The sequence below is a fragment of the Chelon labrosus genome (genome assembly GCF_963514085.1).
Source record: "Chelon labrosus genome assembly, chromosome: 16".
Lineage (NCBI taxonomy): Eukaryota > Metazoa > Chordata > Actinopteri > Mugiliformes > Mugilidae > Chelon > Chelon labrosus.
In genome coordinates this window covers 3,738,736-3,765,768 of record NC_140349.1, presented here as the reverse complement: position 1 = coordinate 3,765,768, position 27,033 = coordinate 3,738,736, and the positions used below count along the sequence as shown (strand labels likewise).

At 38.4% G+C, this 27,033-nt stretch overlaps 2 protein-coding genes and 1 pseudogene across 4 annotated transcripts; all 3 read left to right on the top strand.

Annotated features, from left to right (window-relative positions):
- The first annotated feature begins 1,410 nt into the window (after positions 1-1,410).
- LOC311501324 (major histocompatibility complex class I-related gene protein-like) lies at positions 1,411-5,319 on the top strand. 2 transcript variants are annotated; one of them, XM_084563074.1, is made up of 7 exons: positions 1,411-1,869; positions 2,026-2,295; positions 3,061-3,339; positions 3,747-4,049; positions 4,352-4,471; positions 4,761-4,778; positions 4,875-5,319. In XM_084563074.1, the coding sequence occupies exons 1-7, from the start codon at positions 1,821-1,823 to the stop codon at positions 4,931-4,933; spliced, it is 1,098 nt and encodes a 365-aa protein (XP_084419200.1). In that variant the 5' UTR covers positions 1,411-1,820; the 3' UTR covers positions 4,934-5,319. The 2 variants fall into 2 exon arrangements, with proteins under 2 accessions (XP_084419200.1, XP_084419199.1); XM_084563073.1 differs by having other exon boundaries at positions 1,411-1,923.
- Positions 5,320-12,304: 6,985 nt separating this feature from the next.
- LOC311500950 lies at positions 12,305-23,972 on the top strand (annotated as a pseudogene). Its single transcript, XR_014699996.1, has 11 exons — positions 12,305-12,441; positions 13,209-13,475; positions 13,733-14,011; positions 14,120-14,273; positions 15,084-15,250; positions 21,297-21,331; positions 21,503-21,563; positions 21,695-21,964; positions 22,550-22,828; positions 23,243-23,545; positions 23,845-23,972. The product of XR_014699996.1 is annotated as an uncharacterized misc_RNA (transcript).
- LOC311501344 (major histocompatibility complex class I-related gene protein-like) lies at positions 17,473-20,920 on the top strand (the record flags this gene model as incomplete). The annotated part of the gene is made up of 7 exons (XM_084563108.1): positions 17,473-17,521; positions 17,660-17,929; positions 18,541-18,819; positions 18,894-19,196; positions 19,410-19,514; positions 19,812-19,829; positions 19,935-20,920. The coding sequence occupies 7 exons, from the start codon at positions 17,473-17,475 to the stop codon at positions 19,982-19,984; spliced, it is 1,074 nt and encodes a 357-aa protein (XP_084419234.1). The 3' UTR covers positions 19,985-20,920.
- Positions 23,973-27,033: the final 3,061 nt, after the last annotated feature.

Sequence of the window (27,033 nt, the reverse complement as noted above, 5' to 3'; positions counted from 1 at the left end):
AGATATACATAAGAAACAGTTAAAAGATCAGCCACCAGGGGTTATGCAAAACTAGTATTAACTCAAAAGGGAATAACGACAGGGCTGAGGCTTACCATGACAGCAGGAAACGAAACCGGGGAAGGGGTCCACCACTAAAATCACCTGTGACACTGCAAGTGCAAAGAAACCCACCACCTGGGGAGTGAACTGCTGTCAGTGCCCACAGCACCTGTCGAAAGGGAGAAAGAAAAATTAACACATTAAAAAAAAACAAAAAAAAAAAACAATACAAAAACCCTGGTGGTGAGAATAAAATCTGATGAATCCTTCATATGCACAAAAATATTCACAAAACCAAGAAACAGAACAAACAATTCTTTTTATTCTTAACACAAAATAAAGTAAAAATAACATCGGAGGTGGGCCCAGCCCTTAAAGCAGGCGAACGATCAGAGCTGCAGAACACCATCGAGAAAGCAGCAGCCATAACTGGGGGCAGTGGCTGATGAACAACCATGCACCTCTGCAACCTCTACAAAAAGTCACAAGTATTGCAATTAATAATTTATCTAATTATTTAAATGTGGGTCTCATTCAAAAAAGATTGTAACATAACAGCAAACACAGGTACAGCCTCACCGGCGACAGGAGGGTGAGGGCAACATGCAGCTCAAACCCACTGCAACAAAAAGTTATCAAAAAGTCAGTCAACTGAGAGTAGAGTGCCAGCCAAAATGGATAGGCAAGCAACGCCGACCTACCACGAAGACCAGGGTAACAGCTGAACAGGGCTCCAAGCGGGGCAATCCGTCTCCCGCAACAGCCAGATGCACACAGCAAACGCCGGCGTCACCAAAGCACACATCGCGCCAATTATGCACTTGAATGGAGAGGAGAAAACAGCCGAGCAGATTACCTGCAGAAGTGAACAATAGGACACGCTGGTGGCCAACACTTCAGCCACCACCACGATGAGAGAGGGAAGAGGAGTGGCAAAGCACCCGATTATAAAGGTACGTATGGCACCACCCAGAAATGAGGACAGAGACCTACATTTGGCAACACATGCTGCATACTTGTTTACAGACTAGGACTTAGACAGATCTTTTAACACAACTTCTAACATTGAATGTAGCATTTAAAGGAAGCTTAAACATGTTTAAGGTGAGAGGTTAGAAAATGGTGACGTGACAGTTTGATAACTGTAGAGTCCAGCGATGGCTCAAATAAATAAATAAACTGTGAACAACAACTCTGCTCCTAAACTTTAATGTAATAAAAATACATGAATATCAGTGTTTAGTCTGTTGAGCTTTATTTTTGTACTGAAGTCTCACTTCTCAATAAAGTTCCCATATTTTAAAAGACATTCATGTTTGCACTGATTATATTTTATGTATTCATTTTTACTATGTGCAGCACCTTTTCTGTTTAAAACAAGTTCTTAAATACGTTTCTTCTTAAAGTTGATTAATCCGTTGAACCAGATTTAAGAATGTTTCTACATTTTAAAGTTTTTATATTGTGCTGTTAAAGTTGACTAGATGTGGATTCACATCCACAAATAAAAATGTTCTGCTGTAAAAGCTGCAAAATGACTAATAATAAAAAAACATTTCCAGTGTAATTTATTGTAAAGAAAGAAAAAAAAATCAGCCTGTAGGCCCCACCTCTTTTGTGGTTGTCAATAAAGAAAGTTGAAAAAAAAAAAAAAAACATCCAGAAGGATTAACTTTCTACTTCAGCCTCACCCAAACAAGTTGAACGCTTTCTGGATAAGCCACAACCAAAAGAAACAAAGCAGCTGCTGATTTCACCATAATTTAAATTAAAACACGATGAAGACGCTGATTTTATTTCTTCTCTTTTGTCATGTTTCATCAGCAGGTAAGATCACCTTCTTTACAATCTTCTCTTTAAAAGGTTTCTATCACATGACAGGTCAGGATCTGTTTTAACTGAGTCCATCGTGTTACTGATGATGTATATTTTATTTCTTTATTCACTTATTTACTGATAGTTTACGTGTCGTTTGTTCCACAGTGAAACACTCACTGAAATATTTCATCACTGGATTCTCTGGAGTCTCAAACCTTCCACAACTTGTGGCTGTTGCAGTGGTTGATGACATCCAGGCTGGATACTGTGACGGAAGCAAAAAGAAAATAGAACAAAAACTGGACTGGGAAAAAAAATTCTTTGAAAATGATCCTGATCAATTAGAGTTCTACATGCACCAATGTTTTGTGTTTTATCCTAATTTCTTCAAAACCACGATGTCCAGTCTGAAGCAGGTCTTCAACCAAAGTGAAGGTACAGTATGTTGTGTGTTGTATGTGGGTACCTGACCTCAGATCATTATAGATCATAGAACATAAACTAAACTGACTCATGATCATAGACACAGAGTTCAGGTGTTAGATGTAAAATGGATGGATCAGAACAGAAATGATCAACCATATTCATGCGTCCCTTGGACACATGTATCAGACATGTAGCCTGTACTCCAGCACATGTCTGATGGTTGTTTGATTCTAAACTTTATGGGGACAGTCTCTTGTAGTGTGGTTCCTGTTGGTGAGGCTGGGACAGAGCAGGGTCAGAGGTCAGACCATGTAGCCGGTACAGTCCAGCTTCTGGTCATGACCTGCCCTCAATAATCAGTCTGTTCTAGTAGCTTATCACATTACCACACTACAAATGTAACACCAGTTTCTGTTGATAGTTTGTGATTGCTCAGATTAATATTTATTTATTTTCCTCCTCTGAAATGTGAAAGTGTGGAGAAATGACATTTAATGGAAAAGTAATGGAGCCATACTGTCACTGCAGGAATTAACACAAACACTCAGTTTGATTAGAATGGAGGACAGAACTGATATCAGAGCAATCAATCCAACTTTTACTCTCTACACTGAGGATAAGAAAAGCTTCACTGATTATATGTCCTTGACTCAGGAGAACACAAGACTTGGAGAATAGCAGTGGATCACAATAAGAAATGATTTTAAAATCCTCTTCTTTATTTGTACGTCATTGTTCATTATACATTATATCTCTGTTGTCTGTATCTTATAGGTGTTCACATTTTACAGCGTATGCAAGGCTGTGAATGGGATGATAAGACTGGAGAGGTTACTGGCTTTGTGCAGTATGGTTATGATGGAGAAGACTTCATTGCTCTGGATCTGAAGACATTGACATGGATCGCTCCAAAACCTCAGGCAGTCTCCACCAAACTGAAATGGAATTCAGACGTAGATAGACTAAGAGACTACAAACAGTTCCACTTTCATACTTGTCCTGAGTGGCTGAAGATGTATTTACACTTTGGGAAGAGCTCTCTGTTGAGAACAGGTAGGTAGAATCATTGATCGTTGATTCCACTTGAAATTCACAGGTTACTAAACACTAAATAAATGTAAACTGTCTGGACGAGAGGACACAGAGTGGAGGAAGAAACTGGACAGAGGCAGGAGATGAGAACACCAGGTTCTTCATGAACCACCTTCACAGAAAATAACTGCTGACTGACAACAGAGGATTTTACATGGAGCTGTAGCAGTGAAAGCTTTTATTTCTGTTATTAACCTGGCAGTGTCCAGTGGTTGTCCTTCTCATGGACAAAAAGAGACTGTGTTTCAATGGTTTAATGACTGCACAGACTCTGGAACATTTTTAACAGAGAATATTTTTAGCTGTTTTAGTGTGACATGGTCAAAAACTACCTTCATTAGGAGCTGATCCTCTTTCTCTCTCTCCAGACCTCCCCTCAGTGTCTCTCCTCCAGAAGACTCCCTCCTCTCCAGTCAGCTGCCACGCTACAGGTTTCTACCCTGACAGAGCCATGATGTTCTGGAGGAAAGATGGAGAGGAGATTCATGAAGGAGTGGAACAAGGAGAGATCCTCCCCAACCATGATGAATCCTTCCAGATGAATGTTGACCTGGACATTTCATCAGTCTCACCTGAAGACTGGAGGAGGTACGACTGTGTGTTTCATCTCTCTGGTGTGGAGGACGACATCATCACCAAACTGGATGAAGAACAGATCAGAACCAACTGGGGTAAGAGTGACTGTGGTTTGTTGGATATTATGTCTTATGTTCTCCAAAATAAGGTCTCAATTCATTTCACATTTTTCACTCAAGAATTGCTCGTGAGCAAAACAAGATTGTCAGCAATTCAGTAGAGATAGATTTTGAGTCATAGTGCCCAGATAGATGTGATTTACAGTAACAGTAAATGTGAGGGAAGAGAGCAGTCTTAGTTGATGATGGCAAACCCACGTTTAAGGAAGAATGTACCTCTGTTCTAACCTTCTTCATCTGTACTATTCTTAATCTTAAGTTTGTTCTTTGTTCAACAGAGAAGCCCAGTAACATGACCACCACCACCATCATCATCATCATCATCATCACTGCAGTGGTTGTTCTTGTTGTCGTCTTTGCAGCAGCTGCTGGATTCATGGTTCATAAAAAGAAACAAGGTGAGCTACTTTGATTTAGTTGAATCCTACAATTTGAAGCATCCAGCAGTAAAAGCTGAGTAAGTCTCAGAGTCAGGAGAAGTCAGGAGAACATGACTATACTATGATGATGAGGGAGAGAAGTGATGAAGAAAGAAACAAAGTGAGAACTAAACAGAAGAGCAGAGTGGATTTATTCTTCAGGTTGAGTGAGTAGAAGAGGATCATATTCACTGGAGATAAGATGATGAAAGATATTCTGACATTAACAACTGGAACTGAAATGACCTGTCTTTACTTTTCATTTCAGACCAAAAGGCTCCACCTGGTAAGTAAAACTGATTTTATTCTGTTTCAACTGATCTAACAAACTGTTTCTGATTTCTCCAGACTATGAGTTGACCTTTAACTCTGTTTGTTTCAGATCTTATGGATAGTGAAGACAGCTCTGAGCTCTCTGAGAGACTGAATCCAGAAACCTAGCTGACAATATATTTTTCTTATATTTTAATGTTTACAATAACTTACATGAATTACAGCTGAACACTAAATACACTGTCCTACACTTACTGGAGATCACAAAAGATACTGGATAACTGAAACCATGTTCTTTTCTTTTGTGAGGCAGATTCATCATAATTGTGACATTTACAGTTAGAGATCAGATTAAATGAAGTCTAGTGGAACCAGGTAGTGATGATGTGGTGGTCTGATTACAGAGCAGGAAATTACTGTCACATGAAGTTATCTTTTAAGGTTGTTGGGCCGGTTAAGTGTGTAGTGTGATATTTTCTTAGGTCAACATATGTAAGGTCAGGGGAAATGTCTCTTTCACCACTGTGAGATAAATAAAGGATGATCTCATCTCATCTTAATTACTGGTTCCCAAATCTCTGTCTCTCATTCACCTGTCAGTCTAATAACCCTCTGTAGAGACAACAGCTTCAAAATAGACTAATGTGTAAAAAAGCATGTGTAGCCCAATTACAAGATACGGGACAGAACACAGGACAAATTTCTTTTTCGTGGGTATTTTATTCCCCGACTGCACTCAGTAGAGAACAGCATTAAATGGTTCACAGTTTTGGGAGCGTGTTATACTAATGGAAAATGAAATGGTACAGCTTCACGTCTTCAGCAAGTAGAATGAATGTTTACAATAAAAAAAAAAAAAAAACAAGAAACCAAGAATGCCTCCTATGGATGCTCCTCTCTGCAATGCTAGCAAGAAAATTAGGAGTAACTCAAACCGCACACCGTGGTGTGGAAAACTAAGACATGGGTAGATTACTCAAGCACATCTAAATAAATGAAATTCCTTTATAGCTCATTATACCATGGTCAGGGTGAATACTCGATTCTGATTGGCTGGAGGATGTAGGTTAAAAAGTGATAATGTACACCTAGGAAAGACAAATTGCCTGATGACAGTTCTAAATTATTGCGCTGGCTCAAACATTAGATGGTAACCATGGCAACGGAGACTCAACGTTATTTCACAGTTTATTCATCGCAACAGCAAGACAGACAAAACATGAGTGATTTTATCATTTCTTTTAACTTATTTGGTGAGTTTGACAACTTTGTAGACTGGGATGCAGCAGAAGAAAAAGAGAGAAGAGAATATGAAAAGAAAAAGGAGAAGCGACACAAGCAGGTGACACCGGAGGAATTGAACGAATTAGAGGATGACAAGGACGAGATGAACACAAAGAAAACCACGAAATGGGCAGTTAAAACATTAAGAGACTTCCTGGCTGACAAAAACATGGACATCAACTTTGACAGCGACACTGCCGCTACTCTCAACGACATTTTGCGACTGTTTTATGCGTCTGTCCAGTCGACCAAGGAAGGAGGAGAATACAGTGTTGCCAGTTTGAGGAGTCTGAGAGTCGGCATTAACCGCCATTTAAGTGATGTCAACATCATTAGTGACACTGTGTTCAAGACCAGTAATGTGGTTTTTAAGGCGATACTGAAGCATTACAGAAAGAGTGGAAGGACACCAGCTTCCACCATCCTCGGATCACTGAGTCGGATCTTCAAAGAATCACATGTTCATCTGCACTGTGTCCTGATACGCCCCTCGGCCTCGTCAAAAAAGGTGTGGTTTGACATCCAGCTGTGTTTTGCTCGGCGTGGCAGGGAGGGGAGCCGAGAGCTGACCATGACATCTTTTATCATCCAAAGAGACAAGCATGGCGTTGAATACGTCAGTTTAGCTCATAATCCTCAGACAAAAAAAACATAAAGATCTGAATGACCCACACAAGGAAAACCTACAAGGCTTCATGCTCGTCAGGCCCGGGGATCCTCTGTGTCCAGTAAAAAGTTTTAAAAAGTACATCTCCAAGTGTCCACCAGATGCAAAATCGTTTTATCTCCACCCGAAGCGCTCCATCACTGTGGCATCTGATGTGTGGTACTCCAGGGAGCCGATGGGTGTCCACTACCTGGGGAACATGCTGAAAAAAATCAGCGAGGAGGTCTGTACACTAGCTACATTCTAATAATAATGAAGCCGTATAACCCCTCTTCTGTCCTCATTAATATAGCCTGTTTATTATTGTTTCTTTCAGGTGGGTCTGTCGTGGGTTTACACCAACCACAGCCTCCGGAGCACAGCTGTCAGTCGTCTCTCTGACGCCGGGCTGGAAACTCGCAGATCATGTCGGTGACGGGGCATCGTTGTGAGAGCAGCCTGCAGGCTTACTGGGCTCCATCAGTACAGGACAGACGAGAATGGAGCAACATTTTGTCATCTCCCAATGTCCCAAGCAGTGGTCGGGAGGACGGTTGCTTCGCGGAGGCCCAAATGGTGTCCATTTCTGTTAATGGACACCTCGTCAGGCATTATCCCTTACATATCTCCTGCCTATAGTTCAACTTAGAAGCCCTTTTTAAATCTGAACACATAGACAACAGTAGTGGCCTACTTCACACCTAAAGAAAGAAAATAAAAATACAGAAGAAAATCTCAATACATTTGTCACACAGTATAGCTTGTATCATTTCCTAGCAGTGAAGTGCTTTAGTTCACCAAACAGTAAACAATCGTAAAGAAAATACATTTTTCCAGCACTCTTGTAGGAATACAAAATGCGTAAGTGAAAATATTGAAAATATGAACATTATGAGCATTTCCGTGTACAGCCTGCACACTTGGATACACCCATCCGAAACTCAGGATAGCGCTGTAACTCCCCTCTAAATCACATGGAAACATACACAGTAAACACCGCTGTTTAACAGCTCCATCACCACTTACGTCGTCCTGACATTCAATGTCACTCACAGCGTGGTGGTGGTGGGGGGGGGGGGGGGGGGGGTTCGCAGGTTCAGCACAGACAATCTACAGAAATCTTCGGTAATGCAAAATCATCATTAATCTGCTGTACTTATTAGCTTAATCACACTCTCCTACTAACCATTATTATGTTCTTATTGATCCATTAAATTAAAAGAAGAACAAAATAACACACCTGAGCAGCCTGTGTCCCTCCACTACTGCCTCTCCCTCACTTCCGATACCTCGAAGAACTCACATATTCGCGCGGCTTCTTCTTCTTCTTCTTCTTGTTTTATTGGCAGTTGGCAACTATTGCTTGTGCATTACCGCCACCACTGGACTGGAGTAAGGAACGGGAGTTACTGGCTATTCTGTACTGTTTTAAATAAGCAAACAAATAAACAAACAAAACAAACAGATAAAATAAAGTTTATATTCTTTTAAAAAGGCCTGTTGGTAAGAAAGTAAGAAACCAAAAATTTCCCCTGATCTTTTTTCCAATAAGGTCTTGATATCTAGAGACACTTTCTTTGCTTCCAGCTGAGTAACAAGCCTTTGCCTAGCCTGATTGTATTTATGACAGTGAAGTAATACATGCTCTACTGTTTCAGGTGTATGGCTCTGGCAATATTCACAACTTCCATCCCCATGCTTTCTCATTAAGAACGGTGTGCTATTCAATTTTGTATGACCCAACCTCATCCTAGTCAGCACAATTTCTTCCTGTCTAGACCTGGTTGTGTGTGTGTCCTTTCCCACTTTCCCTTGTATCCTATATAGATGTTTTCCTGTGCACCCATTGTCCCAGATATGCTGCCACTTTTGAATGGTTTTAGCCTTGACTATACTTTTTATCTCTGCTTTACTGTATTTCACATCTATATCTATATTGTTTTTCTCTGCCGCTCTCTTTGCATGCTCATCGGCCAGTTCGTTCCCCTCCACTCCTATATGTGCTGGAACCCACAAGAATGTCTCTATTCGCGCGGCTCACACTTTGCCTGCCTTAAAGGGACAGCACCCCTAGCGGGAGGAGGCAAAACTACTGCACCTATACTCTTATGAAATCATGAGTATTTATTCCTGAAACAATCCAGAGTAAGTAAGTAAAATAAAATGCTCCTCCCCTTGTTCACCTGGCTACACATGAGTATAGTAAATACACTGCAGTCTTCATGTTAATGTTGTACATGGGTTTCTCCTCATTATGTCTCCAACAATAAACCACTACTACTACTACTACTATGTGTCAAACTTCCGTTTTTTCAGTTTATATTAAGTTGGGCCTAATTCTGTAGTGTTTCTCTTTTTCATTCTAATGTTTTCATGTTGTGATGTTAAAGCTAAGGAGTTTTTTATATTTATTTTTTAGGACATATTTATTTTTATATTATATTTTTTTTTTCTTCAGAAAGTATAGTTTAAAAAGTGTCTAATCGTTACGACTCCAGAGCACTAAAAATAGTTTTATGTTGCTCAGTGTCTAAATGCCAAAACAGAATTAATGACACCAGGACCGTACACACCTTATAATGGTATTCTAGAAATCTGAGCTCACCTGAACTCTCACAGCAGTAACTTGTTCTCTTGCAGCTCAGCTTATTGATTGAACTTTAATGTGGATGAAGATCCTAATGAATATGTTTAAATGCTGAACCAATCATCGGAGCTGGTTTTAGTTCATACTGTGATTTAGGTTGAAAGCTGGCACATTTATACCTGTGGATTAATAATTACAGTATTTCCAATAAAGCAAATCAGAAAATATGAATCTATCTCTAGATCTTATCATGTGTTTATCTTCCTGCTGCTTCATCTAAAGCTGCTTGTCTCTACTTGTCTTCTGCTAAAGTCCAAAACACACCAGCTCAGGTAACACGTAGAACTTGACCCACTGGACATGATACAGTTCTTCACATGTCGCGTGCTCCCAATAAACTCTCTAATATGGAGGACAGAGTGAGTTTATTTTTCTAGCAGTGTTTCCTGGTGAGTCAGTTTTCTTGTTGTTGCTTGTTTTTTTTTTTCTTAAACCAGTATTTTTTCAGGAGCCACTCCTCTCTCACATGGACTAAAACATTTGGCTGGTGTTCAGCAAAATCTGTTGTTATTGTTGTATCCTACCTTTTATTAGTCAAGCACCCAATTCTACCTTTGGATTTTAAATTTGTGACTCACAAATCATCTGAAAAAATCTTCTTATTCTCACAAAAGATCTTTCTTTCTGTACTTTCATTTAATGCTTAATGAAACTGAGTCTTTTTCCATTATCATCATCATCATCATCATCATTGTTTTGTTTCTAAGTTATTATAATTATACCTGAGAATAAGAAAATGTCCTGACAGTGAGTTTTACCTTGGACGGTTTTTGAAACACAGCTTTCACTGAGAGTCTAATCAAACCAAGACATCCAGGCTGGATTGTGGTCTTCAATAGATTTTTTTCACACAAGAGTCATTTTAACAGTGCTTACAACTGCTTCAACTATAAAAAGAAACAAAAAAAATAATAATTGTGAAAGTAGAAGCTTACAAGCTACACTTCTATATTTACATTAATCATCCATGCAGTCTTGTATTGACTGTTGTAATGTTTACATCACTTAGTAAGTCATCCAGCAGTCGCTTGGAGGTTAATTGAGAATGCTACTGGTAGACTACAAACTGGATCAAATAGACCTTCTCATATCAGCCCTCTTTCTTTTCACTGGCTCCTTGAGGCTTTCAGAATACTGCTAAAAGTTTTCTTTATGAGATCAATTAATGACTGTACAGCCAGATACACTGCAGAGTCCAGTGATGGGTCATAACAACACTGAACACGAACAACGAGCCTCCACGGGATTGCTCCAAAACTTTTTATCGTACTAACAAAGACGACATCTTAATTGATGAAATAAGTTTATTGGTAAACAGGTCGTGACAGAAATGGATGGAGGGATGAGATGGGTCAAGAGGATGGGATGACACCCAGGGATTGAGACTCAGGGTGGGGGCACATCTCAGGAAGTCTCAGATCCTTGTCCCCCTGGTTCCTGTTATGAAAGATGGAAGAGGAAGAAAAGAAAATAGAGGGATGGGTAGGGTGGGGGTTGAGAACTGAGACAAACGAAGAGAGAAAGAGGGTTAAGGCACACTTTTATAGGTAAGTGTGTCAAATAGAATGATATAGGGTCTGGTCTAGTTCCTGAACTTAAATAACTTAATTTACTGATAATAATACTTGAATATCAGTGTCAAATGTGTTCCTAACATTTCAAAAATGTCCCATATTTTCAAAACATTTAAATATGTGTCAGATGTATTGATCTTTTTATACTGATGTCTGACTTTTTAATAAAGTCTCCAATTTTCAAAAGTTTGTCACATTTATTCACATTCAGGTTAGTACACATTATATTTCTGACAGTAAACAATGGTCAAAACTACATTTACAGTTCAAAACTAGCTTATACATATTGTTAAACTTGCTAATAAGCCAAATTCTAAGGAGAATAAAATATGGTTTAATGTGTATTAATTAGATCGATGCAGAATAGGAACCAGCAAACATGATTTATTTGAAAAGACAGTAGTGACTTCTCAGATCTTCTTCTGACTAGTCTACAATAAATGCTGTTGTCCACTGCAGAACAAAAGTACACACCAGATCCACTTTCTATTACCTGTAATGCTGGTGTCTCAGAGGAGGAGGACAAATGGTGAAATCAAATGGAATGTGAAATACATGTCATAGCATGTTTCTTTATTTTAGAAGGCTTGATTGTATCGTTAAAAAAAAAAAGTGGACAAGTACAGACACATCAGAATGAGCCATAGTTGAAGCAGTAAGGAACAGATGCAGCAACACAAGGCAAACATTTAGAGTAAACTCACTGAATCAGAAAGGACAAACATGTTAGAGCCAGAAAAAATTATGATGAAAGAAAAGCTCAAAGTTTAAGGCTTTTATTTCTCCTGAAGATCTCAGTGTGCTTTAACATTGGACCATAACTAAAATCTCTCTCTAATAATACATAGTAGATGAACTATTTAACATATAAAACAAAATAAACCAAAAAAATAAAAAAAAAATATATTATTTCTAATGATTTTAAAGGAAACAAAAGGTATTATCCAAAATCTCATGAGATTATTCATAGTGTTTAAACTGCCACACATTCAGTCATAATCATGACTTGAAAGACTATGAAGAACTTTTCAATCATTAATTCACTCTGCATAAAAACATAACATTTAAAAAAGACGTCTTTAAATACTGTTAGGACACCTCTTAGGGATCTCAGCCAGGAAATATGTGGAATTTCAAAATAAAAGCACATCAAAAGGTCTTAAAATGAAAACTATTCCCGATAGAAATAAAAACGAAAATCTCTGTCTCCACAAACTAATTCCACTTCAGAATGTACACTCACCATATACATATTGGCAGAGTGACTGAATGATTGAATGAATGATTGCGAAATTACTCTCGTCACTCTTATTTTGAAAAGCTGTTCTTGCATGTGATCTGAACAGATTCATACTACAAAAGAAAGTGTGGGCTCATGGGTTACCTCAGTCAACCTTCAGTATGGGATTCAGTCTCCCAGCTCTTTACCAGCTGATGGCCGAGTGACTTCATCAAAATAAAAATGAAAAAATCAGGATGACAACCTTGTTCTTGCTGCTTTTCTTGTGTCATGTTTCATCATCAGGTAAGATCACATTCACATTCTTTATCATCTTCTCTTTAAACTCTTTCCACTCGATCTTGCATGTTGCTCTGACCCGTGAAAAGTAGGGATATCTATATTTACAAATGAGTTGATTTAGTTGAATTCCTGCAGGATCGATGTCATGTGATTATATTTATCAGTGAAAACGATGTTTTACATCAAAGTTCAATTGTTAAAAACATCTGATACAGATATAGGCTGAAAATAACTTAAGTTCAGGAACAACACCACGCCTGTGTCCAGTGGCAGTTCTACATTGAATTATGCCCCGGGAGACCCCCTCCCCCCATTGCATCCATGAATTGCAAATTCAAATAAACATGCCCTTACACGCTAAGTGTCTGTCAGTAGACGCTACATTAATCTATCGTTCAGGGAGGAACAATTAGCTCCTTGGTTACTGCCTCGAATTCTATGCTTATTTTGAAGGGCTGTTTTTGCATGTGTTTGGTGGAGGCGCAGTTCCCTACTGTACAAGAAATCTCAGGACAGCTGATCATATCTGTTGGGCTTCAGTTTTTAATGAATGCAAGATGAACAAATCGTTTGTTTTTCCCTCTTGTGTCACTTTGCATCTCCAGGTAAAATGATTTTAAATGTTTCTTTGTGACATGTTTATGCAACAAGTTTGCATATCAGTGACAGTACTAGAAGAAAACTAGTAGTAATTTTTGTTTTCATCATTTCTGCTTTTGCTGATGGTGTTATATCATAATTAAAGCAGTTACACCGTGTTTGTCCAACAGTGAAACACTCCCTGCAATATTTCATCACTGCATCTTCCGGGATACCAAACTTCCCAGAGTTTGTGGGAGCAGCAGTAGTTGATGATGTTCAGGTGGGTTACTGTGACAGCAACATACAGAGAGCTGAACCCAAACAAGACTGGATGGAGAAATAAATAAAAGATGAACCACAGCACTTGGAGTGGTACACTCACGAGTGTTTAGGGAATCAGCACTTCTTCAGAGTCAACATTGATGCTTTGAAGCAACGCTTAAACCAAACTGGAGGTAATGTCACAATTATCTGCTCAAATACTTTAAACTCATCTGCTGTAGATGTTGATTGAATCTCTTAGTTTGTCAGTGTTTATATATGCAACAGCCTGAAACAATTATGAGAAAAGCTGGTTTTCTTTCTGTTGTGTAATTTGGGCATTGCTTAATTGTTTCTATGGTAAATACTGAGTGTTCAGTTTTTCCAGCAGTCTCTGCCCTCCTGTCTGTTTCTATCTGTCCAGGTGACTCTAGTTCTGTCTCTTTTTCAGATGTTCATGTTCTTCAGAGGATGAATGGCTGTGAATGGGATGATGAGACTGGAGATGTCAAAGGTTATAATCAGTATGGTTATGATGGAGAAGACTTCATTGCACTGGACCTGAAGACGCTAACTTGGACTGCAAGAAAACCACAAACTCTCACCACCAAACTGAGATGGGATACTGATAAAGATAGACTAGAATTCAACAAAAACTATTGCATCCACACATGCCCTGACTTACTGAAGAAGTATGTGCTCTATTGGAGGAGCTTTCTGCAGAGAACAGGTAATTACCCGATATATTGTTTATACACTCTGCAACTACACTTTCAGTGTCTAACCAATTGTTCACAGGAAACAGTCCAAAGGTTTATTAAAAGATCTCTCTTTCCAGACCTCCCCTCAGTGTCTCTCCTCCAGAAGACTCCCTCCTCTCCAGTCAGCTGCCACGCTACAGGTTTCTACCCTGACAGAGCCATGATGTTCTGGAGGAAAGATGGAGAGGAGATTCATGAAGGAGTGGAAAATATGCAAAAACTCCACTTTAGGTAAACTAATTGTAGTACAATGCATGCAAAATTAGATCCGTGGGTGTGTTTGTGAAGCTTCCTTTAAATCCAATGTAAACGTAGAAGGCCAAGTCCATTTCCTTCGTTAACGTTCACCAGGATCTGGCTTTGTAATCTTGGCGCACGTGCCAGGTACATTGCACTTAATGACTACATAATAAACCTGAGGGCAGAAGAGTTATTGGAAATGATAAGTAATCTTAAGAGGTTAATAATTTTTTTTTTTTGATCAAATTTTTATTTAACAAGAATACAAGTTACAACCAAGAAACATGACTCATTAATGACAATAGAGACAGTACAAAAATTGACTGTAACAACTAAATCAAGTAAAGTAAAAAAAAAAAAAATAGACAGAAAAAAAAAGGAAAAGGAAAAGGAAAAGGAAAATGAAAATGAAAAATGGGCACCACCCACCCCCCACCCCCCACCCCAACAGCACACTCACAGTGGTACGCTCTCTAGCACCCTATGGAGTATAGATCTGACGTGACACACACGCAAACAAACCCATTCAGGAAAAACAAGGTTAGAGTCTCATTGAGCTTATCTTATAAATTCTTTCAGTGCGTCAGCTGCTGCACGCCAGTTGTTTATGGAAGCCTCACTAGCGCCATTAATTCTAGCAGTTGACAGTTCTAGATAAATTACATCTAGGAAAGTAAGTGCCCAGTGTCTGATGGTGAGAGAATGGGGAGGTTTCCATCTTAAGGCTATCAACTTCTTGGCAGCTGTTAAGCCAGCTAGTACAGTGCGCTTTTTAAGTTTAGTAATATTAACTTGTGACAGATCAATTAGCAAAAGGACAGGTATAGTCACTGGTATGGTCACTGATACTAATTCAGAAAGCTTGGCTGCCACCTTGGACCAGAACTGTGAAACCGGAGGGCAGTTCCACATCATATGCAAAAAAGTTCCAGAGGCCTTCATAGAACATAGGCCACACAAGGGATCAGGTATCAACTTCATACAATGGAGTTTGCGAGGGGTCAAATATGTTCTGTGTAAGAGGTTAATAATTGAAGACAAGTCCAAAAAAATAAAGTCAAAACCATGAGGTAGCTGTTGAGTTGTTTGAGTTTGTCTCCTTCAGTTCTAAATGACTGGTTTGGAGTGGAGGATTGTATTAGGGATATCTATGAGTGAACTCTAAGGTCTGTCAACAACCACATATGGGTGAGTACCTTAGACATGTAACCCAGATGCTCACTGGTATCAATTTATTATATACTTGTTCTCTGTGTTTCCTCGATCTCCATATACGATGACAGTTAAATTGACAAAGCTGCTTGTTCACAACCTGAATAATCTCATCAGGTCTATTTATCTTTTATTTTGAAATGTTACAGCATCAGGTTTCACCACTCATAGTAAGAAAAAATGTTGATCATCGGCTCTTGAATAGTGAACACAACGAAACACTGGAGAATATCAGTGCAGCACACAGTGAAGAATTATAAAATTATATTAAGATACAGTATATGTCATTGTTTATTATTAATTTTCTTTCTTTCTTTCTTTCTTAATGGTTTAATGCAGTATGGTTATAATAGAGAGGACTTCATTGAATTTGATGTGAAGACACGGACATGGACTCAGAAACCACAGGCTCACTCCACCAAACTGAATGGGATGCTGAGACAGATAGAATAAATGAAATTATTATTATTATTATATAATTATAAAGGTTTTTATTTTTTTTTTATTTTTTTCATTTTCCACACCAACGGTCCACACCTTATGATGAATATGTTTAAATGCTGAACCAATCATCTGAGCTGGTTTTAGTTCATACTGTGATTTAGGTTGACCTGGCAGCTGAATGTGAGCAGCACTATCACTACTATTGTTTTTTTGGTTAACTTTAAAGATAATCAACAGTATATCTGTGTAATTACAGTATTGTATAAAAAAAAAAAAAAAAGCTAATCAGCAAATATAAATCTGTTTCTGGATCTATTCTTGTGTCTGTGATCCTGCTGCTTCAAATAAAGTCTGCACTTATCTGCAACTAGACTCAGCAGTAGTTTTCTTGACTTTTTCATATTCTCTTTGGAAGGTCTGCATCATTTGTAGCTCACTGAGTTGTACAGTGACTTGTACCCTAACCCTTTCTCTCAGATTCAGCTTTCATTATAAAAACAACAACTCTGTCTTCTCTCTGAGTTAGATGTAGTTTCTAAACGTCTTCCACATCTGATGCAGACATGGTTCAAACACTGACTCCCTGTGACTGGTGTCTCTGACATTATTACACAACAAAATAAATATTCTTAAACAGCCACAATCTTGTATCTTACAGGACTTTTCATGGTTGGTTTGTTTTTGTCTTGTGAACAAATCAAAGTCTCTGTGAAATATTCCAGCTACCAAGTGGATGTAACAGAAACATGACGTGGCTTTTGGCCTATATTCCCCTTTCCTATTTTAAACCAGATACAAGTTGTTTTTATTTTATTTTTTTTACATTGGTATTTGTTTTAATGGTTCATTTTTCATCATCATTGCGTTGCTCACAATCTCTTTGTTTCCAGGTTACTTTAATCACAGCGTATAAAAGAATAGCACAACATTAAAATATATTCTGACAGTGAGTTTCACCTCGGTGATCAGTTTATGGTTTTTTTGTCGTCCTCTAGTGGAAGGACACTGAATCACAGCTTTCACCGTGAATCAAACTAAGACATCCAGGCTGAACACTAGATGGAGGACTTCAATAGATTTTTCACACATCAGTCATTTTAACAGTGCTTACAACTGTTCCACTATTACATACCATTATAAGAGTATTATCTAAGATTTGATAAAGATTTAGTCTGAAAATAAATGAGACTGTTCGCCCTCCTCTCCCCCACCTGCTCCACTGAGTCCAGAGGACAACCATGGAAATGAGTGAATAGTGATTAGTTTATGAAAGACATATCTGCAGCTCAGCAGTAGTTTCACTGATGATTACTTCGTAATATTCTCTCTGTAAGGTCTGCATGGATGAGGAAGTGGAATTTCAAAGATCCATTTTCTTTAGTCTTCTGTCACATGTTTACTTGTGAGAAACCAAAACTGTTTGATTTCATTCTCATGAAGTTGTTGCTGTAGTCAGCAGGTTTCAGTCAAACACATTCATTTTTGTTCAACCAGCTGGTGACTTGGTCTAAAGTCTTTATAGAAATAGAACAAGATGAAAACTTTACTTTTGTTGCTTCTCTTCTGTCGTGTTTCATCAACCGGTAAGATCTCATTCATATTCTTCATCATCTTTTCTTCCTTTTCCTTTTCTTTCTTTTGTTTTAACAGAAATCTATCATATTTGTGACCATGAGTCTATTTATGTTTCATTCACATTATAAATGTTGTTTTTTCCACAGTGAAACACTCACTGAAATATTACTCCACTGGATTATCTGGAGTCTCAAACCTTCCAGATCTTGTAGCTGTTGCAGTTATAGATGACATCCAGGCTGGTTACTGCGACAGCAGCAACAAGAAAATAGAACAAAAACTGGACTGGGAGAAAAAAGTCTTTGAAAATGATCCTGATCAATTGAAGTTGTACACTTACCGATGTTTTGTGGATTATCCTGACTTCTTCAAAACCACGATTTCCAGTCTGAAGCAGGTCTTCAACCAAAGTGAAGGTACAGTATGTTGTGTGTTGTATGTGGGTACCTGACCTCAGATCATTATAGATCATAGAACATAAACTAAACTGACTCATGATCATAGCCACAGAGTTCAGGTGTTAGATGTAAAATGGATGGATCAGAACAGAAATTATCTACCTTATTCATGTTAAAACAATAAATATATTTATTATTCTTTGATGAATTAAACTAGTCCTTCAAAAATGAGACAATAAAGGTTTCATTCTACATCTCAGTGTTTTTATAATCTGCAGATCTCTCTGTCAGCTGACTCCTGGTCTGATCCTGGATCAGTATCTGTTCTTGTTTTCCTTAATATGCACTAGAGCAAAAGAGACTAAGTTAAAGAGAAGTGTAGGACATTCCCATGGCTATGATCAGTAGCCTACATGACAATAAGGATCTCTGGGTTCAGATGTGAACCAGTTGCCTGGACACATGTAGCCTATACTCCAGCACATGTTGGATGGTCAGCATGTAAATGGTTGTTTGATTATAAACTCTGAGGGAGACAGATCCTTGTTGTGTGTGATTTTAAAATCCTCTTCTTTATTTGTACATCATTGTTCATTATACATTATATCTCTGTTGTCTGTATCTTATAGGTGTTCACATTTTACAGCTTACGCATGGCTGTGAATGGGATGAAAAGACTAGAGAGGTTAGTGGCTTCATGCAGTATGGTTATGATGGAGAAGACTTCCTTGCTCTGGACATGAAGACATTGACATGGATCACTCCAAAACCACAGGCCGTCTCCACCAAACTGAGATGGGATTCAGACATAGCTAATATAAAAGCTAACAAACAGTTCTACACTCAGACTTGTCCTGAGTGGTTGAAGATGTATTTACACTACGGGAAGAGCTCTCTGTTGAGAACAGGTACGTAGAAAACAACATTTTAGAGTTTTAAGCTTAAAAATCTCTCTCACCTCCTTTACATTCACTCTCTCCAGTTCTCCCCTCAGTGTCTCTCCTCCAGAAGACTCCCTCCTCTCCAGTCAGCTGCCACGCTACAGGTTTCTACCCTGACAGAGCCATGATGTTCTGGAGGAAAGATGGAGAGGAGATTCATGAAGGAGTGGAACATGGAGAGATCCTCCCCAACCATGATGGATCCTTCCAGATGAATGTTGACCTGAACATTTCATCAGTCTCACCTGAAGACTGGAGGAGGTACGACTGTGTGTTTCATCTCTCTGGTGTGGAGGACGACATCATCACCAAACTGGATGAAGAACAGATCAGAACCAACAGAGGTAAGAGTGACTGTGGTTTGTTGGATATTTCAGACCTTGTCCTGCAGGTTAGTTGGTAATTTATCTAACCAGACTGTAATGAGGCTTTGAGCCACAGAAAATGTTATAAGAAGAGTTTCATTTTATACAGATGCAAAGTAAATGAGGTGGAATGTACCTCTGTTCTAACCTTCTTTATCTGGACTGTTCCTAAGTTTGTTCTTTGTTCAACAGAGAAGCCCAGTAACAAGACCTCCATCATCATCATCACTGCAGTGGTTGTTCTTGTTCTCATCTTTGCAGCAGCTGCTGGATTCATGGTTCATAAAAAGAAACAAGGTGAGCTACTTTGATTTAGTCTTTGAGTTGAATCCTACAATTTGAAGCATCCAGCAGTAAAAGCTGAGTAAGTCTCAGAGTCAGGAGAAGTCAGGAGAACATGACTATACTATGATGATGAGGGAGAGAAGTGATGAAGAAAGAAACAAAGTGAGAACTAAACAGAAGAGCAGAGTGGATTTATTCTTCAGGTTGAGTGAGTAGAAGAGGATCATATTCACTGGAGATAAGATGATGAAAGATATTCTGACATTAACAACTGGAACTGAAATGACCTGTCTTTACTTTTCATTTCAGACCAAAAGGCTCCACCTGGTAAGTAAAACTGATTTTATTCTGTTTCTACTGATCTAACAAACTGTTGATGATTTCTCCAGACTATGAGTTGACCTTTAACTCTGTTTGTTTCTGACCTTACAGATAATGAAGACAGCTCTGAGCTCTCTGAGAGACTGAATCCAGAAACCTGATTGAGATGATTCATAACTTGTTAGTCTGTCAAACCAAACTCAGCATCATTTTCTGCTCTATAATGTTTTGATGTCATAGTTGAGAAGATGTTTTTCTTGAGCCACATTGTGTTCATCTCTCTAGGTTAACATACAAATGGATGCAAGTAGACTGGAGCTTTGGAAGTGATTCAGTAGTTGTCACCTCCCTGAGCACAAATTATACATTTGTAATCATTGCAAGCAAAAGAGAATATATAACAGTAATATAAATTTATTTAATTAAAAGCTTTTTCTAAATATTTATTTCTTGAAGTAGGTATCAAGAACAGTCCACACCTTATGATGTTGATCTTTAAATCTGAGCTCACCCGAACTCTCACAGCAGTTACTTGTTCTCTTGCAGCTCAGCGTATTGATTGAACTTTCAGTGTGGATGAAGATCCTAATGAATATGTTCACATTCATATAAAAGTGTTTGTTTAGTCATCTGGGCCAGTGACTGTAGTTTAGTCCCTGTCCCTGAAGATAAAGAGTAAATATACGATAGAGACAAGTAAGTTAATGTTCTCTATTGTTTGTGATACTCATGAACAGAATATCAAGCTAATGATCATGTCACACAAACTAGTTTTTCTCTTTCTTTATAGTTTTTACATTTTCACAGTGTAAAAAGAACCGTGAGCTTCACTGAGGTGATCAGTTTCCTGTTGTTGTCGCCCTCTGGTGGACAGATGGTGGACCTGATTGTGGCTTTCACTCTAAGCAGTTTTTTGAATATATTTTTGTTTTTTTTTTTGTTTTCATGCAGTTTAACATTAGACTTTAAAGAGCAACATTATTGTTGTGCAGAACTAAGAACATTATGAGATTACCATCCAGTGATGACACATAGCATATTGATTGAAATTGAATGTGTATGGATATCCTAATGTTGACAATAAACACATCATCTGAGCTGTTGTCTTGATGATTACTTTGTAATATTCTCTTTGTCTGGTCTGCATGGATGAGGAAGTGAAATTTCAAAGATCCTCTGTCACATGTTTTTTTTTTTTTTCCACAATATGTTTATTATCATTTTTCAAGTTTTACAAACATACAACATTTACCAATACAATACACAGACACACACCTACACCTTTCTTGCACCATTTTCAAAAATATAGTTATATCAAATCAACCAACTAGGGGGGAAAATAAAATACATAAATGAAATGTATATAAAAAAAAATGTATTTAAATATTTAAAAAAAAAAAAAAAAAAAAAACCACATATTTTCAGATAAATCTTGCACTTTTATCCGTCATAATGTTCATATATGGTTCCCAGAGTTCGACAAAGTCATTTTGTTTGCCCTTGGCAATGTACGTTAGTCTCTCTGTCACATGTTAACTTGTGAGAAACCAAAACTGTTTGACCTGATTTTATTTCCACTTTTTGGTCGGCACAGCCAACACAAATGCAGTCAGCAGGTTTCAGTCAAACACACTCATATCAGTCCAACCAGCTGGTGACTTGGTCTAAAGTCTTTACAGAAACAGAACAAGATGAAAACTTTACTTTTGTTGCTTCTCTTCTGTCGTGTTTCATCAACCGGTAAGATCTCATTCACATTCTTCATCATCTTTTCTTCCTTTTCTGGTTTTATTTTAACAGAAATCTACCATATTTGTGACCATGAGTCTATTTATGTTTCACTCACATTATAAATGTTGTTTGTTCCACAGTGAAACACTCACTGAAATATTTCATCACTGGATTCTCTGGAGTCTCAAACCTTCCAGAACTTGTGGTTGTTGCATCGATTAATGGCATCCAGGCTGGATACTGTGACGGAAGCAACAAGAAATTAGATCGAAAACTGGACTGGGTCAAAAAAGTCTTTGAAAATGATCCTGATCACTTAAAGTTGTACACTCACTGTTGTTTTGTGGATTATCCTCACCTCTTCAAAACCACAATTTCCAGTCTGAAGCAGGTCTTCAACCAAAGTGAAGGTACAGTATGTTGTGTGTTGTATGTGGGTACCTGACCTCAGATCATTATAGATCATAGAACATGAACTAAACTGACTCATGATCATAGCCACAGAGTTCAGGTGTTAGATGTAAAATGGATGGATCAGAACAGAAATGATCAACCTTATTTATGTATAAAACAATAAATATATTTATTATTCTTTGATGAATTAAACTAGTCCTTCAAAAAATTAGACCATAAAGGTTTCATTCTACATCTCACTGTTTTTATAGTCTGCAGATCTCTCTGTCAGCTGACTCCTGGTCTGATCCTGGATCAGTATCTGTTCTTGTTTTCCTTAATATGCACTAGAGCAAAAGAGACTAAGTTAAAGAGAAGTGTAGGACATTCCCATGACTATGATCAGTAGCCTACATGACAATAAGGATCTCTGAGTTTAGATGTGAACCAGTTGCCTGGACACATGTAGCCTATACTCCAGCACATGTCTGATGGTCAGCATGTAAATGGTTGTTTGATTATAAACTCGGAGGGAGACGGATCAGTGTGTGATTTTAAAATCCATCATTGTTCATTACACATATTATCTCTGTATCTTATAGGTGTTCACATTTTACAGCTTATGCAAGGCTGTGAATGGGACGATAAGACTGGAAAGGTTACTGGTTTTAAACAGTATGGTTATGATGGAGAAGACTTCATTGCAATGGATATGAAGACACTGACATGGATCGCTCCAAAACCTCAGGCCGTCTCCACCAAACTGAAATGGGATTCAGAGAGAAATAACATAAGAAACAATGAGCAGTTCTTCACTCAGACTTGTCCTGAGTGGCTGAAGATGTTCTTACACTATGGAAAGACCTCTCTATTGAGAACAGGTACGTAGAATCATTACAAAATGTTGTTGATTCCACTTGAAATTCACAGGTTACTAAACACTAAATAAATGTAAACTGTCTGGACGAGAGGACACAGAGTGGAGGAAGAAACTGGACAGAGGCAGGAGATGAGAACACCAGGTTCTCCGTGAACCACCTTCACAGAAAATAACTGCTGACTGACAACAGAGGATTTTACATGGAGCTGTAGCAGTGAAAGCTTTTATTTCTGTTATTAACCTGACGGTGTCCAGTGGTTGTCCTTCTCATGGACAAAAAGAGACTGTGTTTCAATGGTTTAATGACTGCAACAGACTCTGGAACATTTTTAACACAGAGAATATTTTTAGCTGTTTTAGTGTGACATGGTCAAAAACTACCTTCATTAGGAGCTGATCCTCTCTCTCCCTCCAGCTCTCCCCTCAGTGTCTCTCCTCCAGAAGACTCCCTCCTCTCCAGTCAGCTGCCACGCTACAGGTTTCTACCCTGACAGAGCCATGATGTTCTGGAGGAAAGATGGAGAGGAGATTCATGAAGGAGTGGAACATGGAGAGATCCTCCCCAACCATGATGGATCCTTCCAGATGAATGTTGACCTGAACATTTCATCAGTCTCACCTGAAGACTGGAGGAGGTACGACTGTGTGTTTCATCTCTCTGGTGTGGAGGACGACATCATCACCAAACTGGATGAAGAACAGATCAGAACCAACAGAGGTAAGAGTGACTGTGGTTTGTTGGATATTATGTCTTGTGTTCTCCAAAATAAGGTCTCAATTCATTTTACATTTTTCACTCTAGAATTGCTCGTGAGCATAACCAGATTGTCAGCAAATCAGTAAAGAAAGATTTTGAGTCATGGTGCCCAGACTGATGTGGTTCAACAGTAAATGTGAGGGAAGAGAGCAGTCCTAGTTCATGATAACAAGCCTGCATTTATGGATGAATGTACCTCTGTTCTAACCTTCTTTATCTGGACTGTTCTTAATCTTCTGTCATTGTTCTATGTTCAACAGAGAAGCCCAGTAACATGACCACCATCATCATCATCATCATCATCACTGCAGTGGTTGTTCTTGTTCTCATCTTTGCAGCAGCTGCTGGATTCATGGTTCATAAAAAGAAACAAGGTGAGCTACTTTGATTTAGTCTTTGAGTTGAATCCTACAATTTGAAGCATCCAGCAGTAAAAGCTGAGTAAGTCTCAGAGTCAGGAGAAGTCAGGAGAACATGACTATACTATGATGATGAGGGAGAGAAGTGATGAAGAAAGAAACAAAGTGAGAACTAAACAGAAGAGCAGAGTGGATTTATTCTTCAGGTTGAGTGAGTAGAAGAGGATCATATTCACTGGAGATAAGATGATGAAAGATATTCTGACATTAACAACTGGAACTGAAATGACCTGTCTTTACTTTTCATTTCAGACGAAAAGGCTCCACCTGGTAAGTAAAACTGATTTTATTCTGTTTCAACTGATCTAACAAACTGTTGATGATTTCTCCAGACTATGAGTTGACCTTTAACTCTGTTTGTTTCTGACCTTACAGATAGTGAAGTCAGCTCTGAGGTCTCTGAGAAACTGAATCCAGAAACCTGATTGAGATGATTCATAACTTGTTAGTCTGTCAAACCAAACTCAGCATCATTTTCTGCTCTATAATGTTTTGATGTCATGGTTAAGAAGATGTTTTTCTTGAGCCACATTGTGTTCATAACATACAAATGGATGCAAGTAGACTGGAGCTACGGAAGTGATTCACTAGTTGTCACCTCCCTGAGTACGAAATATATTTGAATATATAACAGTAATATATTTATTTAATTAAAAGTTTCATCTTAGAAATTTTAGAAAAAAAAAATTCTAATAGCCTGTGATGGACTGGCGACCTGTCCAGGGTGTACCCCTGTCTCTTGCCCGATGACAGCTGGGATATAAGTATATATATATATATATATATATATGTATATATATATATATATATATATATATATATATATATATAATAGGAGTAAGTGGGTATGGAAAATAAATGAATGAAAATTCTAATAGCAAATATTTATTTCTCCAGTTTCCAGCAGCTTTCTAGTAGAACAGTCCACACCTTATGATGATGATCTTTAAATCTGAACTCACCTGAACTCTCACAGCAGTTACTTGTCCTCTTGCAGCTCAGCGTATTCATTCATCCATCTTCTATACCCGTTTTGTCCTGTTAAGGGTCACGGGGGTCTGCTGGAGCCTATCCCAGCTGTCATCAGGCGAGAGGCAGGGGTACACCCTGGACAGGTCGCCAGTCCATCGCAGGGCCACACACAGAGACAGACAACCATTCACACAACCATTTAGAGTCACCAATTAACCTAACCAGCATGTCTTTGGACGGTGGGAGGAAGCTGGAGAACCTGGAGAGAACCCACGCAGACACAGGGAGAACATGCAAACTCCACACAGAAAGGAACCAGTATTTATTCAAAACATCTGCAAAGTGCAGTCACACAAAGCAGAACATGTATGGTCTTAAATATGCAAATTACATTTACATAAAAATAAATAAGTAAATGAAAAAAAATATACATTCCAGTTCTTAATAAGCAGGGAGGAGGTGCCTCTGTTGTATTTATGTTTCTCTGTGCTAGCATGCCTTTCAGTGGCCGCCTTTCCTTGTGTGCTAACGTCCACATCACAGCGACAAAGTGTGCAGTATGGATGCAAATCGTCTTTGCTTCTTTTGCTGACAAACGTGTGCTCTTTTGACCATTCTGCATTAAATGAGGTCCGTCTTTTCGGCATGTTAACATTCAGGTAACGAGATGAGTGACACAGCCAGCAGGTGGGAACAGGGGGCGGCTTCTTTACATTTTCAACCAATGAGAAATCAGAATTGAGTGACACCGCTTTTAGCCAATCATTTTTAACCAATCATTTTTTAAGCGAAAGTTTGACACCATTGGACGACATGCAGCGTTGCGTTCAGGTGCAACTCCAAAAAGGAGGACAAATAAGCGTCCGGACAAGGCATTTAAATTCCGGACTGTCCGGCATAAATCCGGACGTATGGCCACCCTAAAATAAAAAATGAATACATAGCTGGGGGTTTAAGGGAGTGGGAAACACATTTCTGTGACCAGAATTTAAGTATATATAATTGTCAAAGTGGGTGAAAAGATATGTTTACCATTTCGGACAGTGCCCCCACTTAGCTACTGTCTTTATCCACTAGGTATAGTCACACAGCTGAGTTCATAAGCTTTCTAGAACACTTTGTCCTATGTCCCTTTTGATGCAGAAGTACAACCCTTCAAAAAAGGTCAATAGTTCAAAGACAGCTTTGAGACATCCAGATGGAATGTCATTTTAGCAGTGCTTACAACTGTTCCACTATTACATACCATTATAAGAGTATTATATGCCATCTGATAAATATTTAGTCTAAAAATAAATGAGACTGTTGTCATTCAGACATTGTGGACAGATGCTGATCACTCTTGATATATTACACATCCAGAAATCTAAATGATCTGCTTCCATAACCTGTTTAAACTCTTTTACTGAAGATGCAGCTCCACAATCAAAGACGTAAATAAATAAAAAAGAAATATTCAGCATTTTTAAAGGAGGTAAAGATTATTTGATAACTAAATGGAGCTTCAGAGTTTGATTATTGTTGAGGCCTTAACTGTAAATGACAGGAATCAGAGTGAAATCTGGAGCAATGGTGACGTTAGAAACAGAAATCATTGCATATGATAACACAAGTATAATACGTGTTATTTTACCACTGCAGCTGGTAAACAGAAAAAGGTATTATTGTCAGACAGTCACACTTGAAGAATCTTATGTTGGATGAAATCCCATCATTTTTAAATTAAATAGAATAGAATGGACTCCTCTGACTTGCAGGTTACTTGAATTTTTACATTTCTTGTATCTCCACTTGTAAATAAAGAAAGTTAAAAAGAAGGAAGAAGGGAGTTGTTAAAATCCAGCTTGAGGGTACACATGACAGGGTTACAAAAATAAGGGTTTATTTCATTAACTTGCTCAGCCAATGGAGGTGTAGAGGGGCGTGACAAAGTACAGAGCAGCTTTACTTTCGGTTCAGTCAACCACACTCTAAGCAGCTCAGTCAGCTGGTGGTTTAATTGTACATCTTTACAAAAATGGGAACAAGATGAAAACTTTATTTCTGTTACTTCTCTTC

What these genes read in the sequence shown, in the direction of transcription:
- LOC311501324 (XM_084563073.1), top strand. Translation starts at nt 1,821, where the DNA reads ATGAAGACGCTGATTTTATTTCTTCTCTTTTGTCATGTTTCATCAGCA. An exon ending in GAGCTCTCTGTTGAGAACAG is followed by an intron (nt 3,340 to 3,746) that starts GTAGGTAGAATC and finishes CTCTCTCTCCAG; the next exon opens with ACCTCCCCTCAGTGTCTCTC. An exon ending in ACAGATCAGAACCAACTGGG is followed by an intron (nt 4,050 to 4,351) that starts GTAAGAGTGACT and finishes TTTGTTCAACAG; the next exon opens with AGAAGCCCAGTAACATGACC.